An 18,639-nucleotide genomic window follows, 5' to 3' on the forward strand; every position below is an offset into this window, starting at 1 on the left:
CATAACTTTTCTTTACAGAACAAACGCAAAATCTTACTCGTACAACTAGCGCGAGCACATATTATTCATTCACAGCGCGAAATTGAAGTCTTGTTTTTGACCCTGAAAAACTCACCTTTCTCCATTAGCTCAGAGCATAAAACTACATATAGGAGCCCTAGTTCTTATACCCTGGCTTATTCCCTGCCATCGCTGAGAAAAATCTGCAAGAGAATATCGCCACTCTCACCACTTGATCAGGCAACGTGACAACATCCACGCGAGGGCCCCCGACATGTGCGTGGATCCGCGCGGATATATGACGTCAGTATGGCGCAATTGTTTCTAAAAATAGAAAAATTGTCCCATATCATGGGTGCGCGCGGATCCCAAGACTTACGGTCTCCGTCCCCGATTATGGCTTCTGTTACCATTCAGTTATTTTAATCTTTGTTTTGAAAAGTTATTGGTACATCGTGACGTGACTATATATTGATATGTATTGATACCTTAAGAGAAATTTTAATTTGTATAATGGATGTAATATTTCAGTCGGTGGCGGTTTTAGGAAGGGCAATGAGGTCCCTTAGGTCTACCAGAAAGTTTTAAAATAATGTTAGAACGCCTACAATTGGCCTGAAATCACCAATCTTATAAAAATTTAAGGGGAATAGTTTGAACAAATTTCGCGAACCTCGTTTGGAGTGAAGATCTGAATAAGAAGGGAGATCACCCACTTAACATACTTTATTGCAGCTCGTTTTACAGTGTACCTTTTCGGTTGATAGCGAAGCTCCGGCTGCCGGAAGGGCCGCCAAACCGAGCCCCATAACTACAGCAACAGAACCGCATGTATGCATAGAAATAGAAAACCCTCTACCCTTGGTAGAGAGAATATTGACCCTGGACCAAACCTGTTTCGCGGCCCTGTCCAATCAAGACATCACGAGCTGTTGTGCAAAGAAGCGGACTTGGAAATGTTTGTAGAAAACGCTCGTATTCAGCGCAATGCGCAGGGACTTTTGGAAATGAGACATTTGCGGCCAGTGTGCAATGACCTTAGATCGTAAACTGAGGGTAAAAAAATTGCCGATCGGATGGATTTTCTGGGCGCAAACCGCTTTTGCGTGGACAACGGTCGAAATCATAGTGTGCAGCCTTGGCTCCGTGTTATGAATGGAATAACAGTGATGGCAAGTACGTTTTATTAATCTTACGTGTAAAATGTTCATCTTTTGGAATATTTAGCGTCCTAGTTCGACCAGATTTCGTTCTTCATACAATCCCTTATAAAGCATTCAAATTCTCAACGGTCTGGCGTAACCCCGTCAGTTCAGAAACACCAGGAATCTTTCCGCCCTGGACTCACACAACGCGCGCGTGACGCTCTCATGAATAACTACGTACATGTCCGAGAATTTTTTTTTTTTTCGCGTATCTCGAGACGTGAGCTTGGCACGCCTGTGTAAAGACAAGACCCAGATTACAAAGCAAAATAGTACGATCATTAGTTGAGTAAGGCGCGACGAAGCTTTGGTGATGACGTTTTGACCTTAAAATTACGGTGATTTCACGGGCAACTTTCCTCGTTTCCAGTGGTAACAATGCTTTATATCGAAAAATCCAGGAGTTGCTGGTGGTGCAAAAATGGGTTGAAATAAAACTCCTTGGAAATTGATTCAGTGTTGTCGGTTTCATTGAAGGGGCAAAATAAACTGAAAAGTGCTTTAAAATTTCTTAACTAACAGCATTGAATATTAAAGCACGATAGTCTTCCTGTTGCGTCCTTATTGAATTTCATTTATTCTGAGTCACTCAGATAGTAAATCAATCCATGACAGCTGCCACTTTCAGTGGACGAGCGCATGACAAAAAAAATGTATTTTAACGTAATTTTCTATGACGAATAATAGTTATTAACATTTGTTCGGTGTATTATGTTTTAGTGTTCACTACTTAGGAAATGTTACCACTAGATAGTCATACGCTACAAAATCATAATTGGTAGTTTGCGAAATGTTGTTAATCACTTTAACACATGGTACTAAACAAAGTCTGCGAAATGTTAATTTGCACGTTGAGAAATATAGCTTGATACTCTCCTAAATGGCCCTCTGAAGTGCTTTGCGAAATGGTACGTCATGTTACTTTGCGAAATGTCACTTTATACTCTCTGAAATATTCCTTGATGAAGTGGCGGATCTTCGTGTGGAGTTCATTGTTTTCGCTATGGGCTGACTTTGGTAGGCATATTTCTTAAAAACAAGACTTGTTTTGTCTGGAAGAGACACCGCAAGCCTTCTTTTGGAAACAACAACGGCTGAGAAACGTACAGAATGCCAACTTGTCATCATATCCAAAACACTTCCATGCAAATCAGCATGTAAGTTACAAAGTAGTACTTTCCATTTGCGTTTCTTTGTCACTGTCAGCATCATAAAGGGGTGTGTAACTATAGAGTGCGTCAGCCATATCCAAATAAGGACAATGCTGTAACATCATCCGTTCAAGTTGTTCCTGTATGACAGTGAACGAAGGCCTTTCAGCGGGATTTTCTTTCCAACACTGTCGCATCAGTTCATACCTGAGAAAAATAGTGGTAGGTGTTAGTTATCACTTCATGAAAAGAACTGGGTGAACTAAAAAGGAAGCTTACATTTCATTCGAGCACATCTGTGGTTTTTCCATTCTGTATCCAGATTTCAGAAGCCCAAAAAGTTCATAATTACTTATGGTAGGATATGGCGTCCCACCTAGATACAAAGAAAGAAGGAGATCAGTTTATAGGACAGCGAGAGCATTTTTTTTAGAGCTCTGGTAGCTACATTTGTGATTGGTAGCCTCGATTTCAATTCCCGGTCATGTTTGTAGATATCCAGAGAGTGGCAGTCCTGGAAACTAGCTTACTCATTGATCATTATAACCATACATTAAATTGATATGTCTAATATGTTATTTTAAAGTTTTACATCCATAGCGATACTGCGGGTCTTGTAGGTGAGATTTACAAGTGAGATCATTCATAACCACTCTAAACTACAGCGAGGTAGAACATGGAGTGATGAACTAATTCAAGTAGTTGTGTTTCTTTAAGAAATAGAAAACATGTACCGTGTCTTTATCGAGTTATAGAAACACTCGTGGAAGTTTGGGAGGACAAGGAATGCTTTGGGAACACGAGCTAATGGGCGGGTGTTTCCACATATTTTTTTGAGTTCTCTCAAAATTCCACGAGTGTTTCTATTAAACAATTAGATTATGAGATCGAGATTTCTATCTCGAGTTTGAAATCGAGAGCGAATAATCTAAATGTTTTAGAATAAATCTACCAGTCGTTTAAAAATTTTATCTAAATCCTCTTTACAGACACTTCGAAAACGCCAAGAAGCGGCCGTCAATTTTGTTAACAAGGGTACACTGCTACGCTACTCACTAACTATCACAGAATAGATAGTGAGTAGCGTAGCCAAAACAGCATTCGTGAAACAAAGCTAGTGGATTTACACTAAACCTCGATAGAAACACGAAGAGCATGCTTTTTTTTAATTTTTTTTAGAAAATTCCTTGACGTAAAAAGAAAAAAAAACTTGTTTACTTTGATTATCTAAAGGTAAATTCTCTTTGCTCGCGTCATCATTACGCCAACATCTTATTCCAGTTCTGTGTTTCTATCGAGTCTGAGCATAATAAATCTACTAGCGTTCTATCACGAATGCCGTTCTCTGATTGGCTACTCTACTCACTATCTATTCTGTTGTAGACAGTGAGTAGCGTAGCAGTGTGCCCTTGTTAACAAAATGACGGCCACTTCTTGGCGTTTTCGAAGTGTCCGTGAGGAGGATTTAGATAAAGTTTTGAACGACTAGTAGATTTATACTAAAAGAATTAGATTATTTGCTCTCGATTTCTATTCGTGATAGTTGACTCGGGCTGCGCCCTTGTCAACTATCCCGCGATAGAAATCTCGATGTCATGGTCTAGTTTTTAAATAGAAACACGATTTTAAACCAATAGGCGCGCGTATTTTCTTTGGGCTATTTTCTAAAAGTTAGTATAATTTGGCATCCGCAAATTGCAAAGAAACTTGAAAAGGTATGAATTCCGAAACCCACTTTTTAAGGCCAACTTAACAAGGCATTCAATGCACGTATGTATGTCTGTATGTATGTCAAAAGTACATAGATTCTAAAGAGGCGACTCGAAAGAAAGAGATGCTACGTACCGATTGTTAAAATCTCCCAAAGTAGAATACCATACGCCCACCTGTTGAGATAAATCAGATAAAAACCTTGTCAGATTCCCCGTTATTGGTTATTGCCTGAAGGGGATTTTCCATTCTGAGCCGCAATATTTATTGTCGCGTGATACAATAGAAAAGAACGGAAGCTCAGACATAATATGGCGCTATATCAGTGACAAATTAAATGTTACATTGACATGTTAGTCAACACGTTACAACGTCACTTTTGAACTGTGAGCAAATTATATATTTTCCCACTACGTTTGTCGCCAAACTATTCCAAAACAGTAATTGTAGCGGCTAAAAAACGCTAAAATACCTTTAATTAGAACCGCTCCAAATCAGCAAACTTAACTCGGATTTCATTAAAACCGCTAATAAGAAACCTCACCGACTTCCCTCACGTGATACTTTTAAACTTACACGTCACTCTCTGCCGTGAACACTTGATCATGAATGGCTTCTGGTGACATCCATTTGATTGGCAGTTTTCTGTTCTTTGTAGCATGGTACACTTTCTCGGCGTACACGTTACGTGACAATCCAAAGTCGGCTATCTTGACTAGCTTGCCTTCACAAACGAGAACATTTCTCGCCGCCAGGTCACGATGAACGAATCCTTTACGTGACAAAAACTCCTATGTAAAATAAGAAAGGGAAGTTTTGATTACTGCAACAGAAGTTGTTAATGAAAAGGAAAGCAATCATCTGTGAAAAATGCCATCAACCCATCAATCTCAATATTACAAATTGCAAACATATTGGCCAGTCTCACAGTATGCACGTGGCACAGCTCGTACCATTCCCTTCGCTATCTGCCATGCGAACGTCATCAGGTCAGCGGGTGTAAGAGTATCATCGTCATGTAAGTTGTCAGTATCATTGTTGTTACTCGGATGAGAAATATCTGTACATCTGTTATTGTCGCTGGTGCACTGAAAAGTAAGTAACACTTATTTAAAGTGATATGACAGGAAGTAATTTTATTTGCTTCATGAAATCTTCACGAAATCCTAATTTAGAAATCAATTGGATATCGCTGCTTCTTCACAGCATTTTAGCTGTCTGAAAACGGAAAATTTCACTTCCTGTTGGTCAGGAACCGCGTTAGATGGAGGCCTAGGGCTGTCAAAAAGGGCAAAGTTTGACTAGCGGTTATTATGGTAAAGTCAAATGACTTGAAGGTAGTTGAAATCTCGGCGAGGGTGAAAAAAACAAACAAACAAACAAAAAACAGCTTCTCAAAATTCCGAAAGAATATCTAGGGGGAATTATATGTTCGAATTCGACGGTTAAACTGCAGCCTACCAGGAAATTTTGAGGACAGCCTGAAAGTTCTGAAAGGAGACAAATTCAAACCACTCCTTCTAATCAAATGCACGAAATCAAAATAATCTACCAGCAGAGTGGACGTTATATTCAGAATAAGTACTGAGAATTCAGTGCTATTCACAAGGCGAGAAGGAGTTGAATTCGGTACTACTGAACACGAATCCATGTAGTAGGAGGGAATGGAGGATTTGCACTCCAGTCCACTACTGGTTACCTAAGTCTCTCTTCTTGCATGGAACAAAGAGTGCAAATAATTTTATAATTACTTCGTATAAGCTCCCTTCATTTATGACTCCTTCGGTTTGATGATGAGGCGCTACATCCTCCATCTCTTCAAAAGCTTGTTTGATCTAAAATGTAAGACAAAATAGTAGAGAGTTTTATGGTTTTTCAGGCGTTCTTTTCTGCACGAGTCTTTGCTCTCACAATGCCTCTCTCCACTTAAAGTAATATATAAGCTTGGGCAACGTTATGCAAAGAGCTACGACCGGGATGTAAGGGTACCTTGCTGCCGGCGACAATCGGGGGGTGGGTGTTAATGCTTCTTCCTAGCTTGCTTATGCTACCGAAGATTAGGTAAGCAAGAGAACCTTTAGCATGGTAGAGTAAGGTCCTTAACTTTTGTTTTACAGTCAACGTTATTTAATGGTTTTCCACGTTATACGGTCGAGGCGTTTTCTTGATATTCACAATTATAAAATTTTGGTTTATAACGAGCGCGGAAAAACGAATTGTTTATGAAATCTTGACGCTTTTTTCGTAGAAAACTGTAAGTAAATAACTAGCTGGGAACGACAGCCCAAAGCAATTCGAAGAAGCAAAAAATAGTCTGAGGGACCGGAATTATTTTTCTGCACCCATTCAACTGCCCCAGAACATTTGAATTTGTTCGTGTTTCCAAATTTTATAGAGAATAAAGTCAAACCTCTCTTGGAGACAGTACAATGTGGCCGTTGTAGAGAGATGGCCTTTAGTTGAGGTTGGACTGTATTGAATCAAGTCAATAAACAGTACAGTTTGTGTAAGTAGACCAGTTTTCTAAACTTACTGACCAAACTAAAAGGGGGGTAAGATTTTCAATCATCTCACATCACCTGCTCTCTTCTTTTCCTGAGGTAGTGAAGTAAATCCCCATTCTTTGCAAACTCCACTACAAGGAACATGGGACTTGTCATAGTACAGTAGGCCAATAAGTTCAATATGTTCAGGTGATACCCGATTTGTTTCATGAGCTGTATTTCCTTTAGGAAATCTTGGATTTGTTCTCCTGTGGCACCATCTAGTGGGGCAAAAATAAAAGGCATTTTTAACTGTAAGTTTTGAACATAATCCTCACAAATACATGGGCGAGCATCAATTAAAACTGAAACATTAAACACGATCACAATTTTACGCCTATTTCATGTTATTACCAAAATGGTTAACTCAAAATATATCACTCTTTGCGATTTTTTATTTTGCCTATGTCAAGACTTTGAAAGGTCGTTTTACGAACCTTATCTATATTTATAGTTATAAAACGCTGTCGTAACCCAATCATACTTTGTAACATTTTCACAGCAACGGTCAGACCCATCTTCATTTGCTGCTGCCCCTTATCCGTCTTGCTCTGCGTAGATTTCTTTCCTTTTCCAACCTCCATAGTTTGTTTTAAAAGCCTGCCACTGTATACTTTCCCAAAAGCTCCTTCTCCAATAATCGTATCCAGGGAAATGTCATCAAAAAGCACTTCAAACTGATCAAAGAGTTCTGAATTGGATCTGAAAACATGTATATAAGAATCAAGAGCTCGAGCCTTCAACATAGGAAGTACTTAAGATGGCTACTTAGAGTTTAATCATTTATCGCCTAACGTTCCCTAGTTTATATGGTTTTATCTGTGATTTTATTTTGAAGTTTATTGTGCAAAATTTCTGCAAAATTTTCTTCTGTGGAAAAAGCGGTCTGACAGATTTCCCTGAAAAACGAGCTCCAACGAAGGCAAAATATTTATTACCAGTGTGCAAATTTTTTAACAGGATTCCACGGAATAAAACGCGCGAAAATTCACGGGAAGCGTTTTTAATTTTGTTGTCATGTTGACTTCATCTATATCAATTTCTCTCGAGCGTGCGTTAAATCATAAAAGAAATCTATTTAAGACGGTATTAATTTTTCTGTAGAATACTTCCTCGAAGTTTCTTTGGTTATTTGGCACGAGAATAGGGAATGTAAAATATTTATTTTGCTTTTTTTGTTAATTAATATTATTGTAAGACCACAGCCTTAAACTGTTTATTGTGTTGCAACAAGTTTATATGTCACAAAAGTGACCTATAAGTTACCTACACTCCTATCTTTTTTCTTGAATAAAACACACGTATTATCAATATAACTGGAGCTGACCGAGAGTATTTTTTATAGGTTATACTCACCGACTCTTTCTAGATCTACGATATCTAAAAGCAAACCATAGTACTCCAATTAAACATATCAGAACCAAAAGCGAGCTGCCCGCAATCTTCGCTACCAAAGACAAAGATGATTCCCCAGTGTTCTGACCATGATAAGTCTGATTATTGTGAGGAAGATTACCTCCTGAGGAGTCTGAATGCAATAAAGAGCGAAATATGACAATACCATGCATATCACTGGAAAAGCTAAAAATTTACAGAGGATGTAAATAACACGTAATTAACATGTAAATTATCAAAAAGAGACTGTAAAGAATAATTTACATGATTTTTCCCCTTTTACATGTTTCGGAGGTTCCATGTAAAACACATGTAAATATTTCAGGTGAAACATGGAAATGATGGAGAAAACACTGTAAATTTATCGAAGCAAAGGGCTGAGATCATGTAAATCACATGTAAACTGTTCCTGTAAATACTGTAAATAGCCTGTAAATTTCTTGTGATTTAACCTGGAAAGCGTAAATAACATGTAAATTTAATACAGGGGGGTTGCCAAATTACTGTAAATAACATGTAAAGAAAACAGGGAGGCTGTAAACAACATGTAAAAAAATGGGGGCTGTAAATAACATGAAAATTGAAAAAAGGAGCCTGTAAATAAGGTGTAAATTGAAAAAGGGAGCCTGTAAATGACACGTGAATCGAAAAAGGGAGATAGCGAATTTATTTCTTTGACAAAGATATTTTATGCCATTTTGTTTTTCTTTTAAACTTGAATCAGTCTATTTTAAACTTGCTGTTATCATTATTGTTATTATTATTTCAGCGCCGCTTGTAAATTACTTTAGAAGCAGTGACCTCATAACAATATTTCATAAATGATGAATATCCATAAATGGTAAAGAACACAAATGGTACAAAGTCTGATATAATGATAACGATGATAAAAAGAAAAAACTTCGACAAACGCTATAGCTTATATCAATTCTTGATAGTCTGCAGAAAAGGCTATAGGTAGGCACTCCCTCGTATCCCTTGCAGGATGTTCCCCGACCAGGTAATAACAGGACCCTAGGCGGTAGGTCGCATCCTTACCAGGTCGACTCATGCTCTGTAAACAGATGTCTCCTTGATTTCAAATAGATTGTATTGCTAGTTTTTAGTATATTGGGACAGTTCTTTACTCTATATGTACCTTGTAAGTTTTAACGTCTGTCTAAAACTATGTTACATTTTTATATTCATCTCTTGCCTCTACTTCTTAACAACATTCTGAAAACCACCTTAAATAACACTTTACGGTGGAACCTCTCCCCTTACAGACACATTTATAGTAAAGGCATTCAGTTCTGTCCCATTAGTGCCCCTATAGAAGAGGTTTGAGTGTATTCTTAAGGCACAAAGCCACCTTAGAAATCAAAAACTAACTCACTTCCATAATGAAAACAAAGGAACATACTAGAGTATCAAGATAAGCCGGAATCATTTTAAGGAAAACTATTTCAAAAACAAAGGCATATACCTTTACATTTGTGTAAATTACAGCTCTCTGTGGAGATATTTGTCCCAGGACAATACTTTCCGTTCCATTTAGGCGCTGGATTAGAGCATGTGCGAGCACGTGTCCTGTGTCCCCCTCCACACGTCACGCTGCATGGTTGCCATGACGACCACTGGCTCCAACTGCCATTCACTAATGATTAGAGGGAATAATCCATGACATGAAAGCTTTAGAAAAAGTATCGACTGCTGAAGTTTTGAATTGTTAAAATTGATTTGCTTATGCTCTAAGATTTCGTAGTGAGATGGCCATGCATGGCGTTTCTGTAGAAAAAGACTTTGCAATTCACGACAGAAAGGTAAATGGTTTTTATTCAGTAATCCAACCCAGTGGACTGGAGCAGCCGGAGACTAATCTAGGCAGGTACTTAATACCAGTGTACATACAAATTTTTAGAACTAGGAACTCTTTACCTGAAATAGGTTAAACACAGAAAGTTCTTGGCCATACCGGCAAAAGAAGTGGAAAACCTAATCTCAGGTGCCAAGGAAAGAAAATATCTTGTCAAAATTCAGCAATAATTTGAAAGCGTGAAAATTCTTTATTATTTAACAAACCAGCAACATTTCTTCACCTATGATGTTAACTAGTGTTTTAAACCTTGATGTACAGAAGCATGGGAACCATTATAAAGCAGTTTCTTACGCATCCATGACACAAGTTCTCAGACTCAGATTTGTCAGGAAGCTAAATTTCCTGTGAACTGGTAACTAACCTTCAACGAAGCGGTAAACAAATATGGTCCATACAGATCCCACGCCATGATCCCATAAACAACTGTTGGATCGCTCATGTATGTTGTAAGTCAAGCTACCGTTCACTCCACTCCAGCATTCGTGGCGAAATTCCACGCCAAAATACCAGAAGCCATTCTCATACACCTTAGCAGCACACTTCTGAATTACGCGTGCAAGGGAATTGGCCAAATCTGTCTCGTTGACACTGTACAATTTGACTAATTCTGGTAGAGCGCGTGGATCTTGTTTATCCTTGAAACAGCCAACTGGTTCATACGGATACAGCACTGTCTTCCCTGTGTAGAAAAAGTCGGATCATCATTTCTTACAGAAGAGAAGCTGTAAATAAGCAACCTGCATGGCTTGTAGTTCTTGCTGCCCATTGCATGAGAATTTCTTAAGTCTTCGGCTCTCCATTTATCTTGCAATTACGCCATTCATTAACGCTCGTTTACCGGCTTGGCAGCTATTTTGTATTTTGAGAACGCAAGAGACGGGCACCCAGGCAAACAAGATGTCATGGCCATATCGGCAGACTCATAAAACACAACTCATGCAGCCAATTCTTGGAGATATATATCCACATGCATGCAACAAGCTGTTTATTGACATAACAAAAGGTCCATAGCCCTGTGCAAAATTAATTTGATGAATATCATTCCGCACTAAGGCCAGAAGGTTGCCACACCACCGATTTACGTACTTTATAACAGGTCCTCTAGAACAATAAACACGACAACTGACAGTAAGTAACTTAGGACTATAGAACTTTTAATTTTTTGGCCCTGGCATGTTGAATTTATTAGTATAAACATATAGGAAAGGCCGTAAAATATTGGCTCTGAATTAATTTTGAAGATAGTACTTGAAACCGTTTTTGAAAAAGTCTTTGAAACCATGGTAACGCTGCAGTATATTAACAGCGTTAGCATTGCGTTGCAACCAATATCCTCGTAAAAAATTTGTCGATTACACTTCGGTTGGGTACCTCTTGATATCAAGCCTGTAAAAAAGGGCGAGTTTCTGTTGTAAAAAAGAAACATATCCTAATCAGGGATGTATTTTTCGGTGCTTAAATTTAATATTATCATCTTTAATGTTAAACGTTTCCTGAAAAGGGTGTACCTGGACAATGTTTCTGAGTGAGCGATTGAGAAAAGATACAAAACTGACAGAAAAAAAGCGTTTGATATAACTAAGAACTTTCGCTATATTTAGTCGTATTTTGAGTGGTACCAAATCAATAAAACCGAAATTTTACGTGTTAGGATATCATTTTTATCCACACGTGTGATATCATTTTTGTCCCTTAGCACTTAAAAGTGTTGGTGTATGATGGAAACATCTTCGGATCTTCTTCGGAAGTACTTGGCGATGCCCGGCAATCTTCGGCAACCTTCGGAAATGTTCGAAACTTTTGGTGAAATTTCCGGAAACGTTCGTCTTACCTTCGGACTACTTTTAGAGAATCTTCGGAAAATCCTTAAAAACGTCGTTGTGTATTAAGATAATTTTATATTATAAAAAGAAAAGTAGATGGTCGCTTGGAAATACGAAATTTCTCTTCTCGTGTTGAAAACACTCGAAGAGAAATTTCGTATATCTCCGAGCGGCCATATAATATCCTCTAGCTTTCGAAAGAGTATCCTATGAAAATACCGGTACCTACTTGACTGTGAGGTTTTTGCTCTGCGAGATGCCTTCATTCGGCCAAGCTTGTAGTATTGCGATTCCTATGAACGTCAATCCGCAATGAAATAATGCGTTGAAAACGATTCCTCGCTTGAAATGCTCTCGGGAAAGAATCCGCATCGCGATAGCTAGCTACGACAACAAAAACGGTCTTTGCAGTAATTACAGCAAACCTCAAACAAACTTTGTTCAATTCGCTGTTTACAGGTGATGTTTGGATAGCATTTCATCAGTTCAATCAACAACAAAAAAATACGCTGGCCAGCTGTTTATTTAACCGACTACAAGATGTTTTATCGTGGACTTTAAGAAGATTAAGACAGTCATTTTTCAAGAAAGGAAATATGAGAAAAGAAAATGCAATAAGCTGACGGTAAGATTTTTAATGTGGTTTCCTGTAGACTCTTACAAAGTTGAAACAGGTTGACAAACCAGACAAATTCAGCTGTATTACCCACGCATACCTAACTTCTCATATCTTTGGGGAAAATTGTCATGGGATCTTTCAGTTAGACGTTTGCTCAGGTCCCATGAGATTTGGTCCCAAGTGGAAAATAATGCAGTTTTGGCCTAGGCTGTAGACGAAAACGATCTAATTAATCTGTATGTGATCGCAGTTTATTATGGCTGAGATCAACATTCTGAGAAACAATCAGAAAGATAGTAGATGCTTTAACTTTAAACGAATTTATCTTCTATAATACTAAACGTTACGTGAAAAAGTGTTCATGGACAATGTTTCTGAGTGAGCGATGGATTAAAAATACAGAACTGACATACACATACTGAATGAAAAAACGTTTGATAGGAACTTTTTTATGGCAACAATTTGGACATTATTGTTGCTTGCACAATGGTATCTTATGATTATACGTACGTGACTGTGAGATTACTTCATTCGGCCAAGCCTGTAGTATTACGACTCCGATGAACATCAATCTGGAATGAAAAACTGCGCTGAAAACGATTCCTCGCTTCAGATTTTCTTTGGAAAAAAACCTCATCGTGACGCCTCTATGGAGAAAAATAGTTACAGCAAACCTAAGACAAAGTTTCCGCAATTCGCTGTTTAATCAATAAGTCAGTGATATCGGGTTATTTTCTGCCGACGTCATCTAACAAGTGCGGAAATATAAGAAATCGAGTTCAATAAGAAGACAATAAGATTTTTGTAGTTGTTAAGGGCAGACTCTCACAAAGGTGAAACTGGTTGCCAGCGGTAACCCGGTTCACAAAACTTGAAGGGGAATTGAAATGTGATTTTTGTAGTGAAATTTTCGCTCCGGTCCAGTGTAAGACGTGGTCTCAAATGAAAAATGATACGGTATATTGGCCTTGGTTATGGAGGAAAAGAAGCTAATTACACTTCATACCGTCACGATTTATAATAGAAACATTAAAGCACTACCGCTGATTAAAACGCAACAACTTAGTATCAGCCACTTATTACATTGCACACTCACGTATTATCGGACTGCTTAGTCATTAATAGAAACATTAAAGCACTACCGCTGATTAAAACGCAACAACTTAGTATCAGCCACTTATTACATTGCACACTCACGTATTATCGGACTGCTTAGTCATTAACGAATTCATAAACTGAACACTGTTATAAAATTCAAGTTGATATCTTACTCGACGTCGAGGGATTGCTAACGACGACGACTTTAAATACAGATTATTACATGTTAAGAACCTGATATCGTTTTTACTGAAGAGTTTTAAATACCATATCGCGTTCGAGCGAGTCTCCTAGCTAATGTGCGACATGGTGCTTAAAACTCGTGAATCAAACAATATCAGGCTCCCAACATCTCGTAATTTGTTCAATACGTACATATCCGAAAAACTGGGAAAACAGAACTTTCTTTAATGAATCATTTCCTTGTTCGCAAACAGCCGCCGGAAAGAGCAAAAGTCTCAGCAACTTTTTTCATGAGTGGTATTGTGACTGGATATTCCCTTTCTGGAGCGCTCCGCAAATTCAATTTGGGAGGCGACAATAATTGAAGAAGAGTTTTCCCTTGAATCTGTTCTCTTGAACTATACAAACTGTATGCCTTGTAAAAATGCAATAAATTCTAGGTCAGGTTAGGCTGGGGTTTAGTGTTTACGTAATCCCGATTTTGCTGGCATACAAAGCTGCCCTAAGTTTCAGTAAAATATTGAAAAATTTGCATGTAACTTTTCTCATCGGGATAATATCATAAGCAAATGAGAACTGATAAAAAAATTAATTTATCAATAGATGATGTGATGCACGTAATGTAAAGATGTATTTAATTGTAGTAGAATTATTTCTTATATGCTCACTGTAATTATTATTTTTGTAAAAGCTGCTTTCATAGCAATACCGTAGAGAAAAAAGTGAGTGAAGACAGTTGAACATACTAACCTAATTTATGATTCCCTTTTTATTTCTTCTAATAAATTACCATTCAATTATTTAATCTTTAATTTGAAAGGTTATTGGTACATCGGGACGTGACTATATATTGATGTGTATTGATACCTTAAGAGAAATTTTAATTTATATAATGGATGTAATATTTCAGTCGGTGGCGGTTTTTGGAAGGGTAATGAGGTCCCTTACGTCTACCAGAAAGTTTTTAAAATAATGTCAGAACGCTTAATGTGGAGTTTTTGGAAGTGCGAATTATAAGGGCTACCCCAAGGCAAAATTGCATGCGATAGATCTAAGGGTATTTTAAGTTATACTTAAGCTGCTGAAACTGCTTAACAGAGAGGTAATGTCATAAGTTTGATATAATCCCGATATTCCTGGAGATTCGAGTGCAAATGTACGAAATGTAATATTAGCACGAGATACAGTCATCAATTATTACCCTTAAATGTTAAATATGATCGTTGCGGACCAGAAGGTGGCAGGTTCCATAATCTCTTTTAATTTGAATAGTTCCAGTGCATCTTCACGACTAATCCATCTAACGTAAATTAGTCCTCTTCATCGACGATGGCCTTTTTCTGGGCCGTTCTTGCTTCCTTCTTAAATGTTATCAAAAAAGTACTTCCTACGGATCAAAGAGTTCTGAGTTGGATCTGAATAGGGAATCGAAAATATCTATTCTCTGTTTTGGTTAATTAATACGTAAGTGACCTACAAATTACCTAAGTTCCTATTTTTTCTTAAATGAACCACACGCAGTATTTACTGAAGCCGACCAAGAGTATTCTTTATACTGACCGATTTTTTTTACGATATCTAAAAGCAAACCATAACACTCTACTTAAACATAGCAGAGCCAAAAGCGAGCTGCCCACAATCTTCACAACCAGTGGCAAAGAGGGTTCCCCAGTGCTCTCAGCATGATAAGTTACACTCTTAAGAAGAAGATTACCTCCTGTAGAGTCTGAGTACACTGAAAGAGCGAAATGCGACCGCACCATGCGTAAAATGAATTTGTTATGGCAGGCTGTGACATTTTCAGGCATAATCCTCAAAGAATTAACGTTGCCTTAAGTCTGAAATGGAAAAGGTACCGAAAGCCGTATTTTGAAAAGATTCGCCATGAACGTAACTGAATCTAATGCGGCATCCTTGGTTGTAATATGTCCCATGAACGAGATGGTTTAGCAGCAGGAGTACGTCTTCGCCATGACAGAAATAATCCTGAACATCCTAAGCTTTAATTATTTCCTTCGTTTTTAAAATTTAAATCGAGCTGAATCATGCCTCTTTTCTTAAAATGAAAGTTTTTGTAGCTGTGAATATATGTAATTCGTTTTTCTTTTAATTTGATGTAAGTTTTTACTGTGATATCTTCACTAACATTCATGTGAAATGTAGTGCTATAATTGTAACTGTTATGGTAATTCTATCTAAATATTTTTATCAAAAATGGTTTGAAAGCAAAAGTAAACTGAATGACTACTACAAATTGGTTTAATGGAAAAGATTTATTTGGTCATTTTTAAAGAATATGGAGAGACTGTTTCCAAGTTGTAGACACGAGAGTGAAATAAAGTCCCCTTAAACGGGTCCTATACATAATTTTTTTTTTTTACAAAACAACTCTGTGGAACAGTTTTGGTACCGCGTTAAAGGACTTTGCACTCTGACTTCAAAAATGAGCTTTTCCAGGTCACATGCCACGATAGTTAATGAATAACTAGCTCCTAAGTGTTAAAAAGTGGTGTTCATTATAAATAGGATAACGTAATAATGAATGGTTCGAAAAGTATGGAATTAAGTTCATCCTGCCCATAAGCAAGTTGTCCAGGAGACAAACGTCAGAAAACAGTGTTTTGAGGGTTTTTTTTGTCGTGAAATGTTGAAAAAGTATTTTTCATTTTCATTTTTCATTTTATTTATTTATTCCATTCTAAAATTACAAAGATAAGTATAAAGTAAACAAGTAAGAGGAGAAATGGAAAAGGGCAAAAGTATAGCAAGCTAATTCTATGCCCTTGTTTAATTGACAATAATAATTAGTGTAAAATTTAACTTAACATAGGAGAGGAAGAGGTATCAATTAATTAATACTGAGCAAAATAATACTGGAAGAGTGCTTTTTTAAAACGTTTTCTAGTCGCTAAGTTACGTATAGATAAAGGAAGGTCATTCCAATAGTAACGTCTAATAACAGTGGGGCAAAATTTCCTTTTATTTATTCAGGAGAAACCTGGATTTAAATGTTGTAGGGATGCACTTCGAGTAACGTAGTTATGTTGCTCAGATACCAGAGAAGTATGCTAAAGTATACTAACATTAACTAATATTAACTATATTAACTAAATAACAGGGAAAATTTTCATCAATTGCAAATTTTGGAAGTTTAAGACCTAGATAATTGTGTCCTTCACCAATGTTGAAAATTTGACAACATTCGGTTAAACCCCAGTGGAGATATCATGTGCGATATATTGCTGATCCCTTTATTTGGTAATTTTGAGAAATAAGGCTTTAAAGTTTTACTTCGGTCTCCGAGAGCCCAAATTAGCCCTGTGAACTAGGGGAGAGGGAGGTTAGGGGCAGGGGAAGGGGTATATTTAAAGGTTTTACATAAATGTCTTATTGAAGTTCAACACCCGAATACACCAGTCATAGAAATGTTAACCAAGTATAAAGAGCGTATAAGATGATAGAAGAAACAATGTTCAGGATCATAATGCAAAATTCTCGTAACTACATCTTTAACGCGTTTGTGTAAAGTATCATTAAAATGTACTGAATTGAATTCATTTTGTGAGTACTTTTAGACTGTAAACAATGGTTGCTATGAGTGTTTCTATGTTGAAATGTAGCTAGAAGTGTTCAGATTTCTTAATTTAAACGTAAATCCAGGAGTAATTAGAGGAAAACCGCTTCAAAATACGATTTACAAATGGACAGGAATGTTGAATCTTCATGTTCCGAAAAAATGCTTTTTGGAGAAAATTTATGTCTGAGAGTATAAGACCTCCTTAAGGTCCTTAAGTCGCCTTAGGTCGCTTTAAGTAGCTTTAAGTCGCCTAAAATCGCAATATTTTTTGTCAATTTTGCTTAAGTCATCTAAAGAGGCCTGAAATCGCCTAAAGTCGCCCAATGTTGCGGCGACTTAAGATCCCAGATTAGGCGCGATGGCGGTAAAGACCACATAAATTGTACATAAATTGACCGTACTACCCTCGGTAGAGAGAATATTGACCCTGGACCAAAGCCTGTTCCGCGGCCCTGTCCAATCAAGACATCACGAGCTGTTGTGCTAAGAAGCGGACTTGGAAATGCTTGTATAAAACGCTCGTATTCAACGTGATGCGCGGGGATTTTTGGAAATGAGACATTTGCAGGGAGGGTGCAATGACTTTAGATCGTAAACTGTGGGTGAAAAAAATGCCCATCGGATGGATTTTCTGTGCGCAAACCGCTTTTGCGTGGACAACGGTCGAATTCGTACTGTGCAGCCTTGACTCTGTCTTATGAAGGAAAAAACAGTGACGGCAAGTACGTTTTATTAATCTTACGTGTAAAATGTTCATATTTCGGAATATTTAGCGTTGTAGATCGACCATATTTCGTTCTCCATACAATCCCTAAATAGCGTTCAAATCCTCAACGGCTCCTCGCGTAACCTAACACCCCGTCAGTTTAGACACACCAGGAATCCTTCCGCCCTGGACTCACACAATGCGCACGTGACGCTTTCAGGAATAACTACGTACGTGTCCGAGAATTAATTTATGTTTCGCTTTTCTCGAGACGTGAGCTTGGCACCCCTGTGTAAAGACAAGACCCAGAATGCAAAGCAAAATATTACGATTATCAGTTGAGTAAGGCGCGACGGAGCTTTGGTGACGATGTTTTGACCTTAAAGTGATTTCTTAGTATTGCATTGCGTATCCCTGCTCACGATTTTTGCGTCATCAGCGCGAGCGCATGAGCACTTGCGCGTACAAAAACGTAAGAGATTTCCCTCAAACTAAGCTCGATACCGAAATAAATGCTCCTTTTCTCTTAAACGAGCATGGTGACCCACACTTTTTATTTCATCATTTCAATATCCTCAATAACTGAGAAAAAAAATTAGCGGAAATCTATGGCTACTTTTTTTGGCAAATGAAATAAATACTACAGAGGGAGACATAACGGGCCCAACAACGTATGTCCAAATTATGTTTTCTTTAAAGGATAAAAAAATGCAGGGTATTTGAAGACATTTTTTCTGGGACGTAGATAAATAAACAATAAAAAAAAGTCGA

General features: G+C 37.7%; 1 protein-coding gene and 1 long non-coding RNA gene across 3 annotated transcripts; both read right to left on the bottom strand.

Annotated features, from left to right (window-relative positions):
* Window positions 1–1,758: 1,758 nt before the first annotated feature.
* Window positions 1,759–9,636, bottom strand: LOC149113126 (fibroblast growth factor receptor 1-like). Of its 2 annotated transcripts, XM_089287944.1 has the most exons (9): window positions 9,470–9,636; window positions 7,094–8,137; window positions 6,646–6,830; window positions 5,818–5,901; window positions 5,020–5,154; window positions 4,643–4,857; window positions 4,202–4,242; window positions 2,636–2,732; window positions 1,759–2,563 (listed from the first exon to the last, which is right to left on the bottom strand). In XM_089287944.1, exons 2-9 carry the CDS (start codon window positions 7,353–7,355, stop codon window positions 2,368–2,370), a joined length of 1,215 nt encoding a protein of 404 aa, XP_089144070.1. In that variant the 5' UTR covers window positions 7,356–8,137; window positions 9,470–9,636; the 3' UTR covers window positions 1,759–2,367. The 2 variants fall into 2 exon arrangements, with proteins under 2 accessions (XP_089144070.1, XP_089144071.1); XM_089287945.1 differs by lacking the exon at window positions 9,470–9,636 and having other exon boundaries at window positions 7,094–8,438.
* Window positions 9,637–10,458: 822 nt separating this feature from the next.
* On the bottom strand, window positions 10,459–13,227 carry LOC149113127 (uncharacterized). The gene is made up of 2 exons (XR_016206682.1): window positions 12,815–13,227; window positions 10,459–10,541 (listed from the first exon to the last, which is right to left on the bottom strand). It is a non-coding gene; the product is annotated as an uncharacterized LOC149113127 (long non-coding RNA).
* Window positions 13,228–18,639: the final 5,412 nt, after the last annotated feature.

The sequence above is a fragment of the Orbicella faveolata genome, unplaced genomic scaffold (genome assembly GCF_042242905.1).
Source record: "Orbicella faveolata isolate gen_17 unplaced genomic scaffold, um_ofav_v1 contig_15, whole genome shotgun sequence".
In the NCBI taxonomy this organism is placed as follows: Eukaryota; Metazoa; Cnidaria; class Anthozoa; order Scleractinia; family Merulinidae; genus Orbicella; species Orbicella faveolata.

What these genes read in the sequence shown, in the direction of transcription:
- LOC149113126 (XM_089287944.1), bottom strand. Translation starts at nt 7,355, where the DNA reads ATGTTGAAGGCTCGAGCTCTTGATTCTTATATACATGTTTTCAGATCC. An exon ending in GGCAGATAGCGAAGGGAATG is followed by an intron (nt 4,858 to 5,019) that starts GTACGAGCTGTG and finishes TATTTTACATAG; the next exon opens with GAGTTTTTGTCACGTAAAGG. An exon ending in CAGATGTGCTCGAATGAAAT is followed by an intron (nt 2,564 to 2,635) that starts GTAAGCTTCCTT and finishes TATTTTTCTCAG; the next exon opens with GTATGAACTGATGCGACAGT.